General features: G+C 52.4%; 1 protein-coding gene and 1 long non-coding RNA gene across 2 annotated transcripts; one reads left to right on the forward strand and one right to left on the reverse strand.

Annotated features, from left to right (window-relative positions):
- Nucleotides 1-274: 274 nt before the first annotated feature.
- LOC310917501 (uncharacterized protein) lies at nucleotides 275-13921 on the reverse strand. The gene is made up of 11 exons (XM_083875811.1): nucleotides 13316-13921; nucleotides 12752-12869; nucleotides 12463-12564; nucleotides 11963-12058; nucleotides 11599-11718; nucleotides 6931-7044; nucleotides 4535-4627; nucleotides 3787-3894; nucleotides 3530-3634; nucleotides 1641-2045; nucleotides 275-1184 (listed from the first exon to the last, which is right to left on the reverse strand). Exons 1-11 carry the CDS (start codon nucleotides 13631-13633, stop codon nucleotides 655-657), a joined length of 2109 nt encoding a protein of 702 aa, XP_083731937.1. The 5' UTR covers nucleotides 13634-13921; the 3' UTR covers nucleotides 275-654.
- A 7151-nt stretch (nucleotides 13922-21072) lies between these two features.
- On the forward strand, nucleotides 21073-21895 carry LOC310911801. The gene is made up of 3 exons (XR_014590588.1): nucleotides 21073-21150; nucleotides 21235-21360; nucleotides 21772-21895. It is a non-coding gene; the product is annotated as an uncharacterized lncRNA (long non-coding RNA).
- Nucleotides 21896-22064: the final 169 nt, after the last annotated feature.

Below are 22064 nucleotides of genomic sequence, written 5' to 3' on the forward strand. Positions count from 1 at the left end.
CTCTTCTGTGTAACACACATCACTGATTGTTCCACCTCAATGCAGTTTCTCTCCCACAAGGCAGCACCACCTCCAAACTCCACCTCCCCAAATCCACTGGTGACTGCTGTCCAACACAGAAAACAACCCCCAGCCACCTCCCTTTCCCTGGGAGGAGCTCAGGATGGTTGTACCAACAACCTCCTCCTTTTGCCACCAGGGTCTGGCACAGAGGCCTGGCCCAGCCAGGGGATACTGTCAGGGATGTCCTATATGGAATACAGAGTTTAGTTTTACTGGTTCAGTGGACAATTAATACCTTTAACTCACTTGTTCCCAGCTCAGTCCAAGGATTCTGGACTCCTGGGATAACATTTTGTATCATTTCTCTCCATCCAGACAACTCTTCTTGGTAACACACATCACAAATTGTTCCACCTCAATGCAGTTTCCCTCCCACAAGGCAGCACCACCTCCAAACTCCACCTCCCCAAATCCACAGGTATTTGTGACTGCTGTCTAACACAGAAAACAACCCCCAGGCACCTCCCTTTTCCTGAGAGAGGCTCAGGATGGTTGTACCAACAACCTCCTCCTTTTGCCACCAGGGTCTGGCACAGAGCCCTGGCCCAGTGAGAGGACATTGTCAGGGATGTCCTGTATGGAATAGGGACATCACAGGGGCATCACAGAGCCCCTGATGTCCCTGCAGGGCCAGCTGACCAACGGGACATGTGTGTCCTGCATATGACCCTCCTGATGCTTCAGCAGGCTCCTCTTGAGCACGAACCTCTTGCTGCAGAGAGGACACTGGAAAAGCCTCTCTCCTGTGTGCCTGCGCTGGTGGTTCAGGAGGTAATCCTTCCTCCTGTAGGTTTTGTCACACTTGGAGCACTTGTAGGGCCTCTCTCCAGTGTGACTCGTCTGGTGCCTCACCAGCCACGAATGGCAAACAAAGTTTTTCCCGCAGTCGCTGCAAATGTAGGATTTGCCCCGGGTTTGGCTCTGCTGTTGGGTGGAGCTGCCCCGGGCCAGGGGAGGCTCCCAGGATGTGTCCATGGGGAAACTCTCCTCGTTTTCAGCAGGTTCCTCAGTGCCCTGGTTGTCCTGGTGCCTGGCTGTGCCTGGGGGAGCCTCTCCACACTCAGAGTGGGGTCTTGACCCCTCATAGGAGGTGGGAGCAGCTCCTGAGCCCATTCCCTTCTCTCCCAGCCCCATTCCCTTCTCTCCTAGCCCCATTCCTTTTTCTCCCAGCCCCATTCCCATTCCCTTCTCTCCCAGCCCCATTCCCTTCTCTCCCAGCCCCATTCCCTTCTCTCCCAAGCTCATTCCCTTCTCTCCCAGCCCCGTTCCTTTTTCTCCCAGCCCTATTCCCCTCTCTCCCAGCCCCATTCCTTTTTCTCCCAGCCCCATTCCCTTCTCTCCCAAGCCCATCCCTTTCTCTCCCAGGCTCATTCCCTTCTCTCCCAGCCCCATTCCCATTCCCTTCTCTCCCAACCCCATTCCCTTCTCTCCCAGCCCCATTGCCTTTTCTCCCAGCCCCATTCCCCTCTCTCCCAGCCCCATTCCCTTCTCTCCCAGCCCCGTTCCTTTTTCTCCCAGCCCTATTCCCCTCTCTCCCAACCCCATTCCCTTCTCTCCCAGCCCCATTCCCTTCTCACCCAGCCCCATTCCCTTCTCTCCCAGCCCCATTCCCATCTCTCCAGGGTGTGGATGCAACAGAGGGAACATCCTCTCACACGTAGGGCCTGGAAACATCTCCCCTTCTCCCTGTGGTGCCTGAGGCTGGTCCTGCTGTGGGCAGGATCTCTCACATTTGTACACGCAGGGTCTCTTTTCCAAACTCTTCTCCTGAGCACTGAAGAAATCGTACTGAGCATCACCTCCGAGGCTATTCCCGATCCCAGTGGTGGTTGTTTCCATAATTTCTGAGTTCCACTGGCTGTCCCATGTCACTCCATGGCTGGGATCTTTGGGAAATCCTTCTCCCAGCCTTCCTGGTAGCTCTAAGTCACAGGTGTTGTGTTCTAAGCAATCTGCTGGATGGTGGCCCTTCAAGTTTTCATCTGAAACAAGAGATTTCAGAAGTTTTTAATTCAGGAGTTCCCTTAGGAATGTCCCAAAGCAACATCTCTAATACTGAGGGGGCAAACCAAGTACCAGCATCCACTGAAACAAAATTTCCAAGATAATAGAAGGACTTTTTTTCAACTATATTTTAAAAAATCTATGTAAAAAACCCACTCAGATTCACCTTTTCACTCAGATAACAGAGCAGACACTGTCCCACCTCAGTGATCCAGACACTCCCCTGAGCATCCCCAGGAGCAGAGTCCAAGCAGGGCCAGCAAATCACAGAACTGTGGAATCCCCTAAGCTGGGAAACACCCACAGGGATGGAGTCCAACCCCTGGCCCTGCATGGAGACCCCAAAAACCCCACCCTGGGCCTGAGAGTGTTGTCCAAATGCTCCCTGAGCTCTGGCAGCCTCAGGGCTGTGCCCATTCCCTGAGGAGCCTGTTTGGTGCCCAAATCTCTGAGGGAAGAACCTTTTCTTGATTTCCAACCTAAACCTCCCCTCCTGAGCTCTCTCTGCTCCCAGGAACTCGTCCTGTCTTGGGAACACCTGTTTTTTTTTTAATAAAAAAGCCTCAGAAACTTATTTTTTTTGCCCAAATAACAACCCAAGTGGAGCAATATTTTTGTTATGGAACTTTTCAAAGAAAGTCACTGACTTGAATTGCAGCCAGGATGGAAAATCACTGTGATTAAAGCCCCCTATAAACTGTGGTCCAAAGTGAGACCCACTGAGCTCCCAATTCCCAGGAAATAAAGAAGTGTGTGTCCCAAACACTGACAACTGGATGGCCCTGGAGCCATGAGAAAGAAAAAGATTTGGCTGGAGAAGGAGTGAGGACATGTGGAGATCTGCAATTTCTGGGACAAACATCCTTATTGGAGCTCCTGGAGATGAGCACAACACAGAGCAATGGCAGGAATGAGGTCAAGAAGTGGGAATGGATTACAGGGGGTGGATAAAAACCACCAAAAAAAAATCCCCAAAGCCTCTAAACCATTTCCAGAAAGGCCTGGAAGAACTGATTGCATGGGGAGTGAGAAAATTGTATTCAGGGCAGGGAATCCTGGGCACAGAAAGGACTGAGGGTGCCCTCCATCCCATTATCCACATCCCTGATAAAAACATCAAACAAAATGGCCCTGGGGACACCACTGGCCACCAGCTGATGTCACTCCCCTGTGCTCAGCCCTCAGCCAGGTTTTTATCCAGATAAAATCAGCACAAACTCGATATTTTCAGCCTGAGCACAGCTCTGGGCTTGCCTCAACACAAGCCCAAGCCAGAGCCTCTGACAGCTTTTGGCTGGCTCAAGGGGGAGGGAGCCACTTCAACCCAACATTTTTGTGACCAAATATTAACTGAGGTTTGTCTCGAGTTCTCTCATAGTTAACATCATAAAGTTGTGATATTTCATACAGTATTAAAAAATACTCTAAAGTGGATTTATTGTGCCTGAAATCCATTACTGACCCGCACTTGGATCTGCTGAGATTTCCTCCTTCTCCAAGTCCTGTCGCTCAGGCTCCTCCTCTTGTTTAATCCAGGATGAAACACGAGTTGCATAAGTCTGAAATCCTGTTCGTTGGGGAGAATTTACACAACTGAGAAACACCAAGGGGAAGACACCAAAGCCTGGATATTTTTTGGGAATACACAAGGGTAACAAAGCATCAGGGAAGAGCCATTCAGGGGCAATTCCTGCGGTGGATTTTTTGGCAGATCCTCACCTGTTTGGGGCTCTCTGGGGAGATCCTCACCCCCTGTGCCTGGCAGCTCCCTGGCATCCACCTCACTGCCTTTCCTGCTCTGACTGGATGCCTCAGGCTCGTAAAATCCTGCTCAGGGAAGAAGTCCAGGAGAAGTATAAGCTTAAAAACTCAGGATTTCATAAGGTTGAAAACCTGCTCTGCTCTGGGCTTTGTTTTGGAGGTTGTTACCCCCCCAAGCCAAGCTCCCCTAAACCCAGTTTCTTAAGGAAAAGTCTAAAAAATCCCAGCTGGGTACAAACACAGGAGCCAAATACAGTTCCAGTGGAGCCAACAGGCAGCACTACTCCCTTTGTAAAGAGTGAGGAAAATGTGCAAAGCAAGAGCAGCTGATTTGTAAAACAAAGAGGTTCCAAGTGAGAGGGCAAAGAAAGGGCAGCCTTTCAGAGGAGTCTGTGTGCTTCTCTTTACTCAGAAAAAAAACCCCAGAAGGGAAGGGAGGAGAGAAAAGGCAACCTGAAGGAATTTAGGAGAGGATGGAACATCTCCTGATCCACACTTGGTTAAAAACCAGCTGTGCAGCCACAAACTCCAAAATGTCCATGAGAAGGCAACACCAGCCCTCATCTTTTGGGTCTGCTGACAAGTCTGCTCCAAACTTCTTAAAGATTTGGAATAAATGAGCAGAGGTGGGGGAAAAAAAAAACCAACACAACCTGGAATTTAATCCCTCTGTTTGGTTTTCCCTCTGAGGTTTGCAGTTACTCACCTGGGCAGGGCTCTCCAGGAGCTTCTGCAGCCTTCTCCTCCCCATCTGCAGTGCACAGCTCTTCCTCTTGCTTAATCTGAATTATGTTGTCTTCTGTCAACAGGAACCAGTGTTATTTTAACACCACACAGAATTAATTCCAATTGCCAGCCCAGCCCAGGCAGATCTGCTCTGTTCTAGCTCCACATTCCAGAGACAACCTCGCTCCAGTTCTAGTTCCTGCTGACTAAAGCCTCCTGAAGTGTTGGTTACAAAACCCTCAGCAGATGTTTGAGCCTGAGAAATGCACAAAATTTTCATGCAAGTGAAAACAAAACACGTTCTCCACGACCCCAGGAGAGGCCAGAGCCACTTGGATTCTTGTCCTCGAGTTTTGTTTCTCTCTTGGGAGTTCTGTTTTCCTTTTCAATCCCTCTCAGTCTCACCCATCAGAGAAACGCTCATGAGAAGGGAGTTCTCAGAGAGTAAGTCATGAAACTTAGAGGAAAAAAGAAAACAAAAGTCTGTGGAATAAATAAAGAAAATAAATTAAAAAAAAAAATTAAAATAAAGATGGGCCAGTGCTCTGCACCTTTACAGTGCAGACCTGGCCAAGGGGACTGGTGGGTTTCCCAGGAGAGGGAAAAGAAGGGTGGGAAGGAACATCCTGGAAAGGCTGGTGGGGATGGAAGGTCTGGAAGACCAAACTGAGCACAGCAAGTGCCTTGCAGAGATGCTGGTCATAAAATCATCAAATTGCTGAGGTTGGAAAAGCCCTTTAAGGTCATTGAGTCCAACCATTCCCCAGCACTGCTGAGGCCACCACTGACCATGTCCCCAAGTGCCACATCCACAGGGATGTTAAATCCCTCCAGGGATGGGGACTCCACCACTTCCCTGGGCAGCTGGGCCAGGGCTGGAGAACCTTTTTGGGGAAGGAATTTTCCCAATATCCAACTAAACCTTCCCTGGCACAACTCAAAGCTGTTCTTTTTTCTCCTGTTCCCTGGGAGCAGAGCTTGACCCCCCTGGTGTCTCCTTGTTGGAGTCCAGGGCATCCCTCTGGGTGCCCTGGGAAGTCACAGACCTCAGTAGAGAGACCTGGGACCCAAAAAAGAGGGTCTGGGGTCTGTGCAGGGGGGTCTGGGGTCTGTCCAGGGGGGTCTGGGGTCTGTGCAGGAGGGTCTGGGGTCTGTCCAGGAGGGTCTGGGGTCTGTGCAGGGGGGTCTGGGGTCTGTGTAGGGGGTCTGGAGTCTGACCAGGGGAGTCTGGGGTCTGCCCAGGAGGGTTTGCCTGGCACAGAGCCCAGGAGGACACAGGCTTTGCTTTTAGTCCATGAGAAAAACTTCCAACACAGAGAAGAATTGCAAGTCACAAAGGTGTAACAGACAGTGGTGTAGTTTATCACCAGGTAGAAGATTTTTTAGTTTTGGGATTTTTAGAATGTAGATGCAAAGGGACAAGATGGAGATTTTAGGATGGAACCCTGGGTTCTTCTCCTCCCTTGGCATCCATCTCCTGCAGTGACGTGGGCACAAAGGAGTTTCAGTGGATTGGATCAGAGTAGAAATGACTCTGTTAGTGCAGGTGATAGGCATTGGTATGGAATGGTAAATAATAAGTACATAATTATCTGTATAAAGGCAGAGTGACCTCCCATCACAAGGGGAGTCACCTCGTGTCCAGGCTGCTGTGAACACCTTGGCTGGACATGGAAAATTGTAAGATAATAATTAATTAATAAACAATGTGAGAAAACAGAGAAAAACCAAGACCTTGAGACTCCTCATCCTTCTCACACTGCACTGAGCACAGAGACACAGAGTCAGACTCAAAACCTTCAGAGGTTGGAGAGGGAAAAACACTCCCTTGGACCCATGTGAACCACCAACCTTGGAATCTCAGGTCAGGAAGAACCTTAAAACCTGAGATCCCCTCCTGGAAGGGACTTGTGCAGAGCCACAAGGTCCCCCTGAGCCTCCTTTTCTCCAGGCCAAAACACCACCCACACCCCAAATGTCCCCATAATGAGGCAGGTGCTCAGTGTCCCATGTCCCTGTCCCACCATCAACCCTGACTCCACTCACCAGGGCTGGTCTCTGTGGGATTATCAATCCTGACCCCACTCACTGGTCTCTTTGGGATTATCAACCCTGACCCCACTCACCAGGGCTGGTCTCTGTGGGGTTATCAGCCCTGACCCCACTCACTGGTCTCTGTGGGATTATCAATCAGCCCTGACCCCACTCACCAGGGCTGGTCTCTGTGGGATTATCAATCAGCCCTGACCCCACTCACCAGTGCTGTGGGATTATCAGCCTTGATCCCAATCACCAGGGCTGGTCTCTGTGGGATTATCAATCAGCCCTGACCCCACTCACCAGTGCTGTGGGATTATCAGCCTTGATCCCAATCACCAGGGCTGGTCTCTGTGGGATCCCCTCTCCCATCCCGGTCCTGGCAGCTCCGCACACTCAGCCGGTTCCTGCTCTCAGCTGTGGTCTGGGTGTTGTGTCCAGTGGTGTCCAGCCCTGTGGGGATGGAGGGTGAGGGATGGTCAGCAAGGTGCCATGGGGTTCCTTTAGTGTTCATTGTGATTCTGGACACTCTTACAGTGTCCTGGCCACACCTGTGCCTTGACCCACAGAGGACAGGAGTCCCCTCAGAGATGTGAGAAAATAGAGTCCCCCCAGAGCCATGAGGGAACAGAATCCCCCCTCAGAGCAGTGAGAGATCAGGGTCTATCCAGAGCCATGAGGGAACAGGATTCTCCTCAGAGCCATGAGGGATCAGAGTCTATCCAGAGCTATGAGGGGACAGGATTCCCCTCAGAGACATTAAAATTTGGGTTCTACCCAGACTCATGAGGGGACAGGATTCCCCTCAGAGCCATGAGAAAATAGGATTCTCCTCAGAGTCATGAAGGATCGAGGTTCTACCCAGAGCCATGAGGGATTTGGGTTCCATCCAGAATCATGAGGAAACAGGATTCCTCTTAGAACTGTGGGGGGAACAGGATTCCCCTCAGAGCCATGAGGGATCAGGATTCCTGTCAGAGCCATGAGGGAACAGGATTCCCCTCAGAGCAGTGAGAGATCAGGGTCTATCCAGAGCCATGAGGGGACAGGTTTCCCCTCAGAGCTGTGAGGGAATAGGATTCACCAAGAGCCATGAGGAAACAGGTTTCCCCTCAGAGCTGTGAGGGATCAGGATTCCTGTCAGAGCTGTGAGGGAACAGGATTCCCTGCAGAGCCATGAGGGGACAGGGTCCACCCACAGCTGTGAGGGACTAGGATTCCCCTCAGAGCCATGAGGGATTTGGGTTCCATCCAGAGCCATGAGGAAACAGGTTTCCCCTCAGAGCCATGAGGGGTTGGGGTCCACCCAGAGCTATGAGGGGACAGGATTCCCTTCAGAGCCGTGAGGGGACAGGATTCCTCTCAAAGCTGTGAGGGGACAGGATTCCCCTCAGCCATGAGGCATCAGGATCCACTCAGAGCCATGAGGAAACAGGATTCCTCTCAGAGCAGTGAGGGATCAGGGTCTATCCAGAGTCAGGAGAGAACAGGATTCCCCTCAGAGCCATGAGGAAACAGGATCCCCTTTGAAACCATGAGGAAACAGGTTTCCTCTCAGAGCCATGAGGGATCAGAGTCTACCCAGAGCCATGAGGGAACAGGATTCCTCTCAGAGCTGTGAGGGATCAAAGTTCCATCCAGAGTCAGGATGGGACAGGAGTCCCCTCAGAGCCATGAGGGATTGGGGTCTATCCAGAGCCATGAGGGGACAGGATTCCTCAGAGCCATGAGGGAATAGGGCCCACCCAGAACCATGACGGGACAGGATTCCTCTCAAAGCCGTGAGGGGACAGGATTCCCCTCAGAGCCATGAGGGATCGGGATCCACCCAGAGCCAGGAGGAAACAGGATTCCCTTTGAAACCATGAGGAAACAGGATTCCCCTCAGAGCCATGAGGGAAACAGGGTCCTCTCCGATCCATGAGGATCAATTTCCTCAGAGCAGTGAGGGATCGAGGTTCCACCCAGAGCCATGAGGGAACAGAATCCCCCCCAAGAGCTGTGAGAGATCAGGGTTCCAATGCCTTAAGTTTTAGCTTTTGCATTTTCCAGATTCTGTACTGCACTGGTATAAAACCCTAAACTTCATATAAAGTGTTAGCAAGTTCTCCTCACAGTTTAGTCAGACAAAACAATCCTCTTCCAGCCCCAGAACCAAAGACACTGTTACAGCTTCAGGCCCAAAAAGTACAAACAACAGAGAATTGAGGAGAGCAAACCTGGAGGATGGGACTCCATAACCTGAAACTATAATTGAACAATTAACCCCAAATACATAAATGGACCAAAACTTATAAAAGTGTGAAAACTCATCACTCAGAGTCCACCTTGGGTGGAGCCTTAATCAGGGTTTTGTACTGCCCAAGGTGCATCCTTGGAAGGCTTTTTAATAAATCCCCATTTTATTCCTTTAATTCTGCCCAGCCTCTATTCCAGGTCAGCCTTTTCAGGAATCAGTTCAGACCAGACCAGTGAGGGAACAGGGTCCTCTCAGAGCCATGAGGGATCAAGGATCCTGTCCAGAGCCCTGAGGAATTTGTGGATTCTTTCAGAACTCTGAGGGATTGTGGTCTATATCCATTTAAATGGGATATTGGGAAAATTCCTCCCTGGAAAGGGCTGCCCAGCCCTGGCACAAGGTGCCCAGGGTAGTGATGGAGTCCCCACGCCTGAAGGGAATTAAAAACCACTTGGGGACATGGGTTAGTGATGACAGTGCTGGGAAATGGTTGGATTTGATAGTCAGAGTCCCTTCCCAACCTCAACAATTCCATGATTCTGTGATTCCTGCAAGCATCACTCTGCCCTGTGCACTCTCAGTCCTGAAGAAGCAATGCCTTTCTGTGTCACTTCACATTTTGTCTGGCATTCAGAGCCCTATTTTTGCAACTCAAACAACACAAATCCCAAAATAGCTCAGAGGTTTGCTACAAATAAATGTATTTATCTCTGAAATTCAGGAGAGCTGGGCTGGAACAGGGAAACTGTGCCTGGCTGTAAAATACTGACTGTCACCTCTGATATCAAAGGCAGCTTTAAAAAGTGATGAATCACGGAGTATAAAATAGAGAAACAGCCCAGAAAGGGCATCTCAGGTTGTAGGATAATCCAGGAGTGCTGCTGAGATGATCCCAAATAGCACTCAGGACATTCCTGGTCACAAAGGGAATCACAAATATCCCTCCACTGCTTCACTTTGTCTCTTTATCCCAGAACTCATCCTGCTCTTATGGAATCCTGGAATGGTTTTGGTGAGACCTTAAAGCTCATCCAGTGCCACCTCCTGCCAGGGGCAGGGACACCTTCCACTATTCCATTTTACTCCAAGCCTTGTCCAACTTTTCCTTGAAAACTTCCAGGGATGGGGCAACCTGTGCCAGGCCCTCCCAGCCAGGAATTCCTTCCCAATAACCCACCCAACCTCTGCCAGCAGGAATCCTTTGCCTCATTATTATCCTGCAATTTAAGGCACTAAGAATATTTTTTTAAAAAATGAAGCTATAAAATTTGCCTCACTATTATCCTGCAATTTAAGGCACTAATTTTTTTTTTTTTAAATTAAGTTGTAAAATGTTTTGATCCAAGTTCTAACCGGACCAAACCACGGAGTGTAATTTTCCCCTCTTTCTAAAAGCAGAAAAATCGGCCAAAATTTTAGGGAAAGTTCTAAACTAATTTGTTCCTGAGTGAGATCTGACCAAGCAGTGACCAGAAGTTGGTTTCCATATCCAGTGATTAAATCCACAAGGAAATGAAATGCAGCAGGAAGTCAAACATTTCCGTTGTCATGACACCATCGAGTCAAGGGGTTTGATGTCCCCATGAAATTTTGATGTGAGATGAACTGTTGATTTCATGGATTTCCTCGGGAGGGAACAACTCCATCCAAATCATCTGACAGTCCACAGAACTCTTGGATAAGATCAAGCTAAAAATGCTCTTCCCAACTAGAACATTTTGACTGAAACCCCAAGTTTTATGCTGAACGAACCAGAAAAGATAAACTTTTCCACGGGAAGCAGATTTCTATGTGACCTAAATAGTAACGAGGTCATTATTATTTAGATGTTTTGATTTGTTAATTCTGTTTATTTTTAAATTCTCTCCTCTTCATCCTCTATATTTGGGTCTCTATAAATTGCAATATTCCATCACTCTTGTGACAGCACTGACAGGGACTCTGGAGGGCAACAACCCCCTGAACTCCTGTTCCAGACCAAACAGCTGCTGTCAAAACACGGGTCAAATGCACCAAGAAATTAAAAAAAAAAAAAAATCAAAACAAACCACAAACTAATTTTTTTTTTTCTCTTCCTGGACTCAACCCATCATGACCACAACGCTGAGAATGTTTTGCTGGCTGCATGATCAGGGTGAGAATTGCATTGTGATATTATTTTCACCCTATTTTTTACACATTTTGACACTTCAGGCCTGTTTGGATCTTGGATATACACTCATAGAGAACCATTCTCCTGCTCAGGTTAAACTACAGTATTGAAAAAAAAATGAAAAACAATTGAACTCTGAGTGGTGGTTTTTTTTTTTTTTTTTTTTTTTTTTTAATATATTTTTATTTGAGGTCAATTACTATCTCTCCATCCATTAAATTACAATACTACAAAAACTACCACTTACAGCAGGTAAAATGATTTGAAAAATAATAATAAAAAAAAAAGATTGAAAGAAAGCATTTAGAACTTAACAGGCTCAATATTATTTTTATTAAAAATCAAGTCTTTACTGCTGCAAATTTAATCAGTTTTTTTTAAATAGACAGAAACGAGTTTCCTGCCCTGAATTGTTCTCAACTTAATGATTGTTCATATTTTGAGGGGTTCATTCCAGGTGTGCCAATTTCCTCACCTGCAGTGCCTCATCCTCCCAGCACTTCCATCTTCCCAACAATAAAACTCTTCCCCAGGTTTCCTGCCCACCTCATCCCCCAAACCTCAGTATGCTCAGGAATGTCAGGGATTCCCACATCTCCAGCAGCACAGAACTCACCCACACCGAGCTGGGAAAACTCCACACCTTCCATGGCTCCCTGCTCCTTTGCAGAGGGCTTTTCCTCCTCTTCCTGCTTCACAGTGACAGCAAAGCTGGGCTCTGGCATGCTGCAGTCTGCTGAGAGAAACACAAAACTCTTTTACTGGGAAAAAGGAAAGTCCTTCACTGGTTATCCAGCCCCACTGGACTCCTCCCTTGCTGTCCCAGGAAATTTGTGACCACACAAACCTCTCCAGGACCACCTCCCATTCCTGCTTTTGGGAGCTCTGCTGTGCCCTGTAGGAAAGTGGTTCCCCCTCTCCCTCCCCAGTTCCAGGGGATCCTCCACACCCTCGAGCCCAGACCCTTCCCCAACACTCACCATGGCCAGGTCCAGCCAGCCCCGCTCTTCCCTCCTGGTTTTCCTGCACTTCTCTGCTGTCCCAGCTGCTCACGTTGAGTTCAAACAGCAGAGCCTCTGCCAATGACAGAAATGATGGAATCAGATCACAGTATCCCCAGGAGGGTTTGGGTTAATCTTGTTCCACTCTCTGCCATGGGCAGGGACACATTTCACAATCTCAGGCTGCTCCAAGTCCAGTCCAACCTGGCCTTGGACACTGCCAGAGATCCAGGGGCAGCCACAGGGCAACCTCACAAGCCAAGAATTCCCTCCTGAGTTATAATCCTAAAAATCAAACCTGTTACACGATTTTTATCACCCTCTGTTAGTCCCCCTGAACCTGCTCCTTTCGAGATCCAAGAAATTCCCTCTGAGCAAAGCAGGACCATCACCTTGTGCCAGGCTCTGTCTGGGGACAGCCTCTGCTGACAGGACCCTCATCCCCAGGATTAAAGCTTTAATTCCTCCCTTGCCTGCACCTGGTTCTGCTGGGATGTCTCCAGGAGCCGCCTCCTCCTCATTGCAGGGCTCTGCTCCTCCCTGGAGCCGGGACAGGAGGGCAGGTTCAGAGATGACATCGTCTGACAGGGAACAGACACAGGAATGTTTCCCTGCTGCATCCACACCCAAACCAGCTCTATCAGCGACAACACACAGCTGGGCAGCACAAAAAGTCCTCACAGCCTCATTGTGTTCCCACAGATCTGCTTTCCCAGAAAGATTCCCTAAGCAGAAACTGGTCACTGACCCCACAACAGCAACACTCACCCAACAGCACCAGGGCTTCTCTCTTCCCTGTCAGCACCTTCCCATACAGCTCCCTCTGCCACTCCTCCAGGTTCTCCCACTCCTGAGTGGAAAAGCCACTGGCATCGTTTTCCAACGCCTGCAATCCCAAAAAGTGACACTCAGCACAGAAAATCCTACTCCCTACTTATTCCTGCTATCAGGGAAAGAAAAGTCCTGCCTTGAGGCATCCTCTGGACATTGAGAGGAACAGTTTGGATCTTTGCTAAACTTTTGGAGGTAAATTGTGTATTCCAAAATATTCTTATTTCTCCCTGGAGTCTGATCCCATCAGGGACTTTAGAGTGGGGAAGAACTTCCTGTAGTTGGTAAACAAGTGACAACCCATCCTTTTGTAGGGAAAACCCGCTGAATATGACAACACACAGTAGCAATCAACTTCTTGATTTGTGCCTTCCTTGGCACCACAGGCGACAGAGGAAATCTCGGCAGAAATCATGGAATAATTTCCATGGTGGGAGTGATGAGGAGCCTCTGCATTATCCCTGTGCCCCCCTTAGACCCCCTTAAACACCCACCCGTTACCTTGGGGGCCTCCACCCCTGCGGGCAACCGCAGGATCCAGAGATTCCTGTTCTTCAGCAGGTTCTCCATGTTCTCCAGGCGCTTCTGGAGCCGCCCGTACTCCTGGATCAGAGTCCCCAGCGCCGCGCACTTACTCTCCAGCTGATTCCCGAATTCCCCGACTATTTTCTCGCAATCCAGGTGTTTCTTCTCGCTGTTACCTGCCCGGTGCTCCAGGTTGAAGAGACGGGAGGAGTGTGAAGCCACGCTGCGCTCCAGAGCCTGCACGGCCGCCACCACCGTCCATAGAGAGATGGTGCTGCCTCCTGCCAGCTCCATCCCTGTGTGCACCGGCACCGGGGACACAGCGGGCCGGGAGAGACCCCGCACACCGGGGCGGGCCCGGGAGAGACCCGCACACCGGGCCCGGCCCGCTCTGTCTCTGTCCTGTGCTTCCCGCACCGGGGATGGAGATTTACGTTTGCACCGGGGATGGAGATCTGCGTTCGGACAGGGGATGGAGCTGGAGCTTTCCGTTCCCACGGGGGTTGGAGCTTTCTGTTCCCACTGGGGTTGGAGTTTTCCGTTCCCACCGGAGCTGGATCTGGATCTCCCCGTTCTCACCGGAGCTGGAGCTCTCCGTTCTCACCGAGGCTGGAGATCCCAGTTCCCACCGGGATTGAAGATCCCCGTTCTCACTGGGGCTGGAACTGGAGCTCTCCGTTCCCACCGGAGCTGGAGCTCCTCGCTCTCACCGGGGCCGGACTCTCCGTTCTCACCGGGGCCGGATCTCCCCGTTCCCACCGGAGCTGGAGCTTGGAGCTCCCCGTTCCCACCGGATCTCTCCGTTCCCACCGGAGCTGGAGATCTACGTTCTCACCGGGGCTGGAGCTCCCCGTTCCCACCGGGGTTGGAGCTCTCCGTTCCCACCGGGGCTGGAGCTCTCCGTTCTCACCGGGATTGAAGATCCTCGTTACCACCGGAGCTGGAGCTCCCCGTTCCCCCCGGATCTCCCCGTTCCCCCCGGATCTCTCCGTTCTCCCCGGATCTCTCCGTTCCCCCCGGATCTCTCCGTTCTCACCGGGGCCGGATCTCCCCGTTCCCCCCGTGGCCGGCGTTCCCCGTCCCCCCGGCGCTCTCTCCTGCCCCGCCGGGCCGCCGCCTCTCGTTACCGCCAAGAAGCGCCGCTTCCTCTTCCTTCCTCCGCTTCCGCCGCCGCCACAGCGGCCCCCGCCGGCCGGCTGGCAGCCCCCGCGGTGATTGACAGCTGTCAGTCACCGGGAAGGGGCTGATGGTGAGCGGAGTGGCAGGAAACACTCAGAGGTTCCACCGCAGCGGCGCTTCCCTGTGGGACACAGAATTCCAGAATTCCAGAATGGAAGGGAGCACAGTGAGCACCTGGTGGGACCCCAGTGAGCACCTGGTGGGAGCACAGTGAGCACCTGGTGGGATCACAGTGAGCAGCAGGACATAGAATTCCAGAATTTCAGAATGGAAGGGAGCACAGTGAGCACCTGGTGGGAGCACAGTGAGCACCTGGTGGGACCCCAGTGAGCACCTGGTGGGACCACAGTGAGCACCTGGTGGGATCACAGTGGGCACCTGGTGGGAGCACAGTGAGCACCTGGTGGGATCACAGTGAGCACCTGGTGGGAGCACAGTGAGCACCTGATGGGACCCCAGTGAGCACCTGGTGGGATCACAGTGGGCACCTGGTGGGATCAGAGTGAGCAGTGGGACACAGAATTCCAGAATTTCAGAATGGAAGGGACCACAGTGAGCACCTGGTGGGATCACAGTGGGCACCTGGTGGGACCACAGTGAGCAGGGGGACACAGAATTCCAGAATTTCAGAATGGAAAGGACCACAGTGAGCACCTGGTGGGATCACAGTGAGCACCTCCCTGTTCCATCAAGGTCATCCCAGAGCACAGGGCACGGGATTACATCCTGACAGTTCTGGGATATCCCCGGTGAGGGAGATTCCACAGCCTCTCTGGGCTTTGCTCAAGGCTGGGCAGTTCTGCCTCCTGTGCAGGGAGGATTCCTGGGATCAGTCCCTGCCCTTTTCTCTTGTGCCATTGCTGGGCCTGGAGCAGAGCCTGGACTTTGCTCTGATCCTCTCTGCACAGAGGGACACCCAGGGACTCCTGGGGACAGACAGGGAGAGACAGGGCACTCAGGGACAGACAGGGACACTTGAGGACAGACAGACAGACAGGGACACCCAGGGTCACACAGGGACACACAGGGACAGACAAGGATACTCAGGGACAGACAGAGACACTCAGGGTCACACAGGGACAGACAGGGATGCCCAGGGACAGCCAGGGACACACAGGGACACTCAGGGTCACACTGGGACAGAGAGAGACACCCAGGGACACCTGGGGACAGACAGGGACACCCAGGGTCACACAGGGACGCCCAGGGACAGACAGGGACACCCAGGGTCACACAGGGACAGACGGGGACACACGGGGACAGACAGGGACACCCAGGGACACTGATGTCCCCTCTCAGCAGTGGCTCCTCTCCAGGCTGAGCAGCCCCAGCTCCCTCAGCCTTTCCTGGTCATGGAGATGCTCCAGGCCCTTCCTCAGCTCCAGGAGCTCCTGTCCCTGCTGTGCTGAGGATCCAGAGCTGGACACAGCACCCAGAGGTGCCTCCAGGGCTGGGCAGAGGGGCAGGATCCCTCCCTGACCTGCTGGGAATGCTCTTCCCAATGCACCCCAAGATCTCATTGGCCTCTTGTCCCCAGGACACTCTGCTGGCTCAGGGACAGCTCATTGTCACCCAGGACCCTCAGTTCTTTCCCCACGGAGCTGTTCCAGCAGGTCACCCCCAGCCTGTGCAGGTATCTGGGATTTTTCCACCCCAGGTGCTGTGCTTGGCCTTATTAAATTCCAGAAGTTTCCTCTCTGCCCATCTCTCTAACTTGCCAAGGTCCCTCTGAAGGCCCACACAGCCCTCAGGGGGATGAGCCTCTCCTCCCAGCTTTGATCCCTCAGTGGGGCCTGAGGAGGCACCGACCCCCTCACCCAGGGCAGTGATGAACCAGGCAGACAACACTGAGCCCAGTCCTGCAGCCACACCCCATGCCATTGACCCCACCCCTCTGGGAGCTGCCACTCAGCCACTTCCCAATCCATCCATCAGGTACAGGTACAGCCAAGCCACCCCTCCAGGAGCTCGGAACCGCCCCTCCAATCCATCCATCCATCCATCCATCCATCCATCCATCCATCCCTCCCTCCAACCCATCCCTCCCTCCAACCCATCCACTCCTCCATCCCTCCACCCATCCCACCCCTCCTGGAGCTCAGACCATCGAGGAGCTGTCACTCAGCCATTTACCAATCTATCCATCCATCCATTAGGTACAGGCACATCCAAGCCACCCCTCTGTGAGCTCGGAACCACCCCTCCAACCCATCCCACTGCCCGCCCATCCCTCCGTCCATCCATCCATCCATCCATCCATCCATCCATCCATCCATCCATCCATTCCTCCATCCATCCATCCCACCATCCATCCATCCCTCCATCCATCATCCATCCATCCCACCCCTCCTGGAGCTCAGAGCTGCCCCTTGGGGAAACTCAGACCGTCAAGGAGCTGTCACTCAGCCACTTCCCAATCCATCCATCCCACCATCCATCCATCCATCCATCCCACCATCCATCCATCCATCCATCCATCCCTCCATCCATCATCCATCCATCCCACTCCTCCTGGAGCTCAGAGCTGCCCCTTGGGGAAACTCAGACCGTCAAGGAGCTGTTACTCAGCCACTTCCCAATCCATCCATCCGTCCATCCATTAGGTACAGGTACATTCAAGCCACCCCTCTGTGAGCTTGGAGCTGCCCCTCCAACCCATCCATCCCTCCATCCATCCATCCATCCATCCATCCATCCCTCCCTCCATCCCTCCCTCCATCCACCCACCCATCCATCCATCCATCCCTCCATCCATCCATCCCTCCATCCATCCATCCATCCATCCATCCCTCCAACCCATTCATCCATCATCCATCCATTCCACCCCTCTTGGAGCTCAGAGCTGCCCCTCAAGGAGCTGTCTCTCAGCCACTTCCCAATCCATCCATCCATCCATTAGGTACAGGTACATCCAAGCCAACCCTCTGTGAGCTCGGAGCCGCCCCTCCAACACAACCCGTCCCACCATCCATCCATCCATCCATCCATCCATCCATCCATCCATCCATCCATCCATCCATCCATCCATCCATCCATCCATCCATCCATCCATCCATCCATCCATCCATCCATCCATCCATCCATCCATCCATCCATCCATCCATCCATCCATCCATCCATCCATCCATCCATCCATCCATCCATCCATCCATCCATCCATCCATCCATCCATCCCTCCAATCCCTCCATCCGCCTCTCCATCCGTCCCACCCCTCCTGGAGCTCGGTCCCGCCCCTCCATCCCATCCCACCGCCCATCCCTCCATCGGTCCCGCCCCTCCCGTCCCGGCCCGGCCGCAGCGGCGCGGGGCCATGGCGGAGCTCCGTGCGCGCCTCGAGGCGCTGGAGCGGCGGATGGAGCGGGCGGAGGCGGCTCTGCGGCTCCAGGGGGTGAGCCCCGAGATGGGAGAACCGGGGGAGACCCCAGAGGGGGCGAGGGGGGTTCGTTTGTGGGGCTGAGGGCGCTTAGGGGAGTGATGGGGGGCGAGGAGGGCGGGGAGCGGGATGGGGGAGCCACTTACGGGGCTGGAATTTGGGACTGAAGCTGCAGGGGACACTCAGGGGCTGGTGGGAGGGCGAGGGGTCACTTTTGGGGCTGTCGAAAGGAGGATTTCTGGCTGGGAGGGAGCCTGGGAATCTCTCTTTAGGGCTGGGAGTGTTTTTTTGGGGCTCTCCTGAAGGGGTTGCGGTGAATTTCAGGAGACGGGACAGGAATCCAGTGGATTCCCAGCTGGCCAGGAGCCATTCGAGTGGCTCCTCAGGGGGCAGCAGTGGCTTGTAGGAAACTCTGGGGATGAATCCATTGGGCTCTCAGGGATCTGGGAGCTGCGGTGGGTTTGGGGAGACTTGGGGATGCTGGGAGCGGGTTGGTTTAGGAGGTTGGGAATAAACAAGGCGGGGTTTTGGAGCTATTGAAGGTCTGGAGGGCTCTGAGGGTCTGGGATTTGCCCTGTCCCTCACGGCAGGCGATGCTGCAGGTCCCGGTGCTGTTCGAGGACGTGGCAGTGCGCTTCAGCCGGCAGGAATGGGCGAGCCTGGACCAGGGGCAGAGAGAGATGTACCGGAGCGTCATGGAAGGCAACTACGAGATGCTGATGTCCCTGTGTAGGCTGCGTTTGCGGCGGTCTGGCAGCCCCAGGGAGCTCTCTTGGGGTCGTTTCTCTGCCTCTTTGCCTTTCACTGCAATCTCCAGCTCTGAAATAATCCTCTCCTTTCCCTGTCCCGCTCTGGCAGCGGTTGGAGCGTGGCAGGGGCACACACAGGTAGTAAGTGCTCGTGGAGAACAGGTACATTGTTGGTGTTCTCATTTCCCTGGGTTGTCACCTGCAAAATTCTCTGTCTGGAACACCCCTTTCCGTGAGAATTTTCCCTAAAATCCAACCTGAACATCCCCTTGAAGCTGTTTTCTTCTTGTCCTGTTCCCTGGGAGCACATCTGGCTGCACCCTCCTGTCAGGGAGTTGTGGAGGTCTCCCCTAAGGCTCCTTTTCTCCAGGCTGAGCCCCTTTCCCACCTCCTGATGCTCTGTTCCCCAGGTCTATTTATTTCCCCGGACATGCTCCGTCCCCTCAATGACTTTCTGGGGCCCAGAATTGCCCCCAGGATTCGAGGTGGTCCCTCATTGCCCTGAGCAAACACACAATCAGGAGCCTCACAATTCCCTTCCCATCATTCAGGGTATTTTCTTGTCTGCAAGGTGAATTTCTGAGAGATTCCCTTCCCATCATTCAGGGTATTTTCCTATCTGCAAGGTGAATTTCTGGGAGATTCCCTTGCCATCATTCAGGGTATTTTCCTGTCTGCAAGGTGAATTTCTGGGAGATTCCCTTGCCATCATTCAGAGTATTTTCCTATCCACGCAAGGTGAATTTCTGGGAGATTCCCTTGCCATCATTCAGGGTATTTTCTTATCTGCAAGGTGAATTTCTGGGAGATTCCCTTCCCATCATTCAGGATATTTTCCTATCCACGCAAGGTGAATTTCTGGGAGATTCCCTTGCCATCATTCAGGGTATTTTCCTGTCTGCAAGGTGAATTTCTGAGAGATTCCCTTGCCATCATTCAGGATATTTTCCTATCTGCAAGGTGAATTTCTGGGAGATTCCCTTGCCATCATTCAGGGTATTTTCTTGTCTGCAAGGTGAATTTCTGGGAGATTCCCTTCCCATCATTCAGGGTATTTTCCTATTCATGCAAGGTGAATTTCTGGGAGATTCCCTTGCCATCATTCAGGGTATTTTCCTATCTGCAAGGTGAATTTCTGGGAGATTCCCTTGCCATCATTCAGGATATTTTCCTATCCATGCAAGGTGAATTTCTGGGAGATTCCCTTGCCATCATTCAGAGTATTTTCCTATCTGCAAGGTGAATTTCTGGGAGATTCCCTTGCCATCATTCAGGGTATTTTCTTGTCTGCAAGGTGAATTTCTGGGAGATTCCCTTCCCATCATTCAGGGTATTTTCCTATTCATGCAAGGTGAATTTCTGGGAGATTCCCTTGCCATCATTCAGGGTATTTTCCTATCTGCAAGGTGAATTTCTGGGAGATTCCCTTGCCATCATTCAGAGTATTTTCCTATCCACGCAAGGTGAATTTCTGGGAGATTCCCTTGCCATCATTCAGGGTATTTTCCTATTCATGCAAGGTGAATTTCTGGGAGAACAGGGAATTCTGTAGCAGAGGTGGGGCAAGGATGGATTTTCCTGCAGTTATTCCCAGAGGTTGCTTTCCATATTCCCCTGTCAGCTCTGCCTGCTGTTTCCTGTCTGTATCCATAACTCCCGTCGTGGCTTCGGTTGGAGATGGAGTTTCCTGGGCTGGGATTTGCTCTGTTGCCCAGCAGTGGGTGCAGAGTCCCCGTCCCACCATGTCCCTGATGTCTGTCTTGTTTTTGCCCAGACTGTGCCCTGTCCAAGCCTGAACTGTTACTACAGCTGGAAAGAGAAGACCTGAGCACAGAATTGGAGCCAGAGGCAGCAGAGGTGTCCCCAGAGCTGGCTGTAGGTGGGTGACACTGGGTTTCTTCAGAGGTGTCCCCAGAGCTGGCTGTAGGTGGGTGACACTGGGTTTCTTCAGAGGTGTCCCCAGAGCTGGCTGTAGGTGGGTGACACTGGGTTTCTTCTGTGCCAGGAACTTCTGGCTGCTCACTGGGACTGTGAATCCCAGAATTTTGGGTTTGGGTTGGGAGGAATCATGAAGCTCATCTCTTTTCAACCCTCTGCCATGGACAGGAACACCTTCCACTAGCACAGATTGCTCCAAGCCCTTTCCAGCCTGGGACACTTGCAGGGATTGGGAGGTGTCTGCTGTGAGGGAACAGCTCTATGAGGGATGTGTGGATAGCCTGGCAGCCTTGTCCCAGCAGTTTCTGGGTGTGAGGGATCCTGTACTGGCTATTGGAGCTCTCCACTGGCTGCTGATGAATCCGAATGTCCTTGTCCTCCACAGAGCCAGCCCGACAGAGCTGCACCAGCAATGATGACACACTGCTGGAGACAGAGACAATGGAGAGGGGCTGCAGGGAGCCAGAGCAAAGTGGGAATGGAGCAGAGAAAAGTGGGAACTTGGTAGAAGGAGGCAAAAACCTGGTGGAGGAAAGCAGGGGCCCAGTGGTCCCAGAGAGCTGCAGCACAGGTGAGTGCCTGGCAAACCCTGCTGCTGCTCTGAGGGGTCCTGACTGTTCCTCACCCACCTTCATGGCTGCTCTTGCCCTGACAGGACTCATCCCTCTGGAATCTGCTGCTGTCCTGGTGGATCTCAGCCAGCCCACCCCGTCCCTTCCCCGCCTGGTCTCCGTGCACTCTTGGGAAGCTGTGGGTCAGAACTGTCCTCCCCTTGCAGCAGGTACTGGGGAAGAGCCTTTATCCCTCCTTGGTGGGTCTGTTGGGCCTCTCTCCAGGCCCAGGGCTTCCAGAAAAGGGCAGAAAATCCTGTTGCCAGCCCTGAAACCATCTGGGATAAGGCACAGTGTGGCAATGCTGCACAGACAAGCCCCAGGGTGGTTGTCAGAGTCTCCTGTCCGCCTGGGTCATGTTTGCCACCTCAAACTGCTCTTGGGGTGTCTACAGGGACAAGCTGTGGCTATTCCTGGTTTTTACACTGTCCATGGACTGAGCTAGAAGAGGAGAGCAGGGCTGGGATTTGCACTGGCTGGGAACAAGGCAGGAAATGAGGGAGGGTGGGAGCAAAGCCCTTTGCTGTTCATGCCTTAAAACCATGTGGAAAAGTGATGTTTGGTTTCTAAAAAATCCCCAGGAGATGCTGAAGTGGGGATCCCAATGAAGGTGCCACAGGAGGAAATTGCTGCAGAGAAGCCATCGATGCCCAAAACATCCTCTAAGGGTGTGGAAGAGGACAAGGGTCTGGAAAAGGAGGCTGTGAAAGATTCAGGAAACACTGGCCAAGATCTGGGAGCCGACATTCCTGAAGAAGCAGGAAAAGAGGTGACGCCAGCTGTCTGCAGGACAAAGGAACAGGCAGATCCCAGCCCAGGGGAGCCACAGAAGAATTCCTGCGTGGGCCGGCCGGGGGCCTGTCAGCGAAACGCC

The sequence above is a fragment of the Zosterops lateralis genome (assembly GCF_965231275.1).
Source record: "Zosterops lateralis genome assembly, chromosome: 1".
Taxonomy (NCBI): Eukaryota; Metazoa; Chordata; class Aves; order Passeriformes; family Zosteropidae; genus Zosterops; species Zosterops lateralis.

Coding starts and splice junctions, on each gene's coding strand:
- LOC310917501 (XM_083875811.1), bottom strand. CDS start 13,633: ATGGAGCTGGCAGGAGGCAGCACCATCTCTCTATGGACGGTGGTGGCG. Junction 3,895..4,534: donor TCCTGGAGAGCCCTGCCCAG/GTGAGTAACTGC, acceptor TTCCCTGAGCAG/GATTTTACGAGCCTGAGGCA. Junction 3,635..3,786: donor CCCCAGAGAGCCCCAAACAG/GTGAGGATCTGC, acceptor CCCAACGAACAG/GATTTCAGACTTATGCAACT.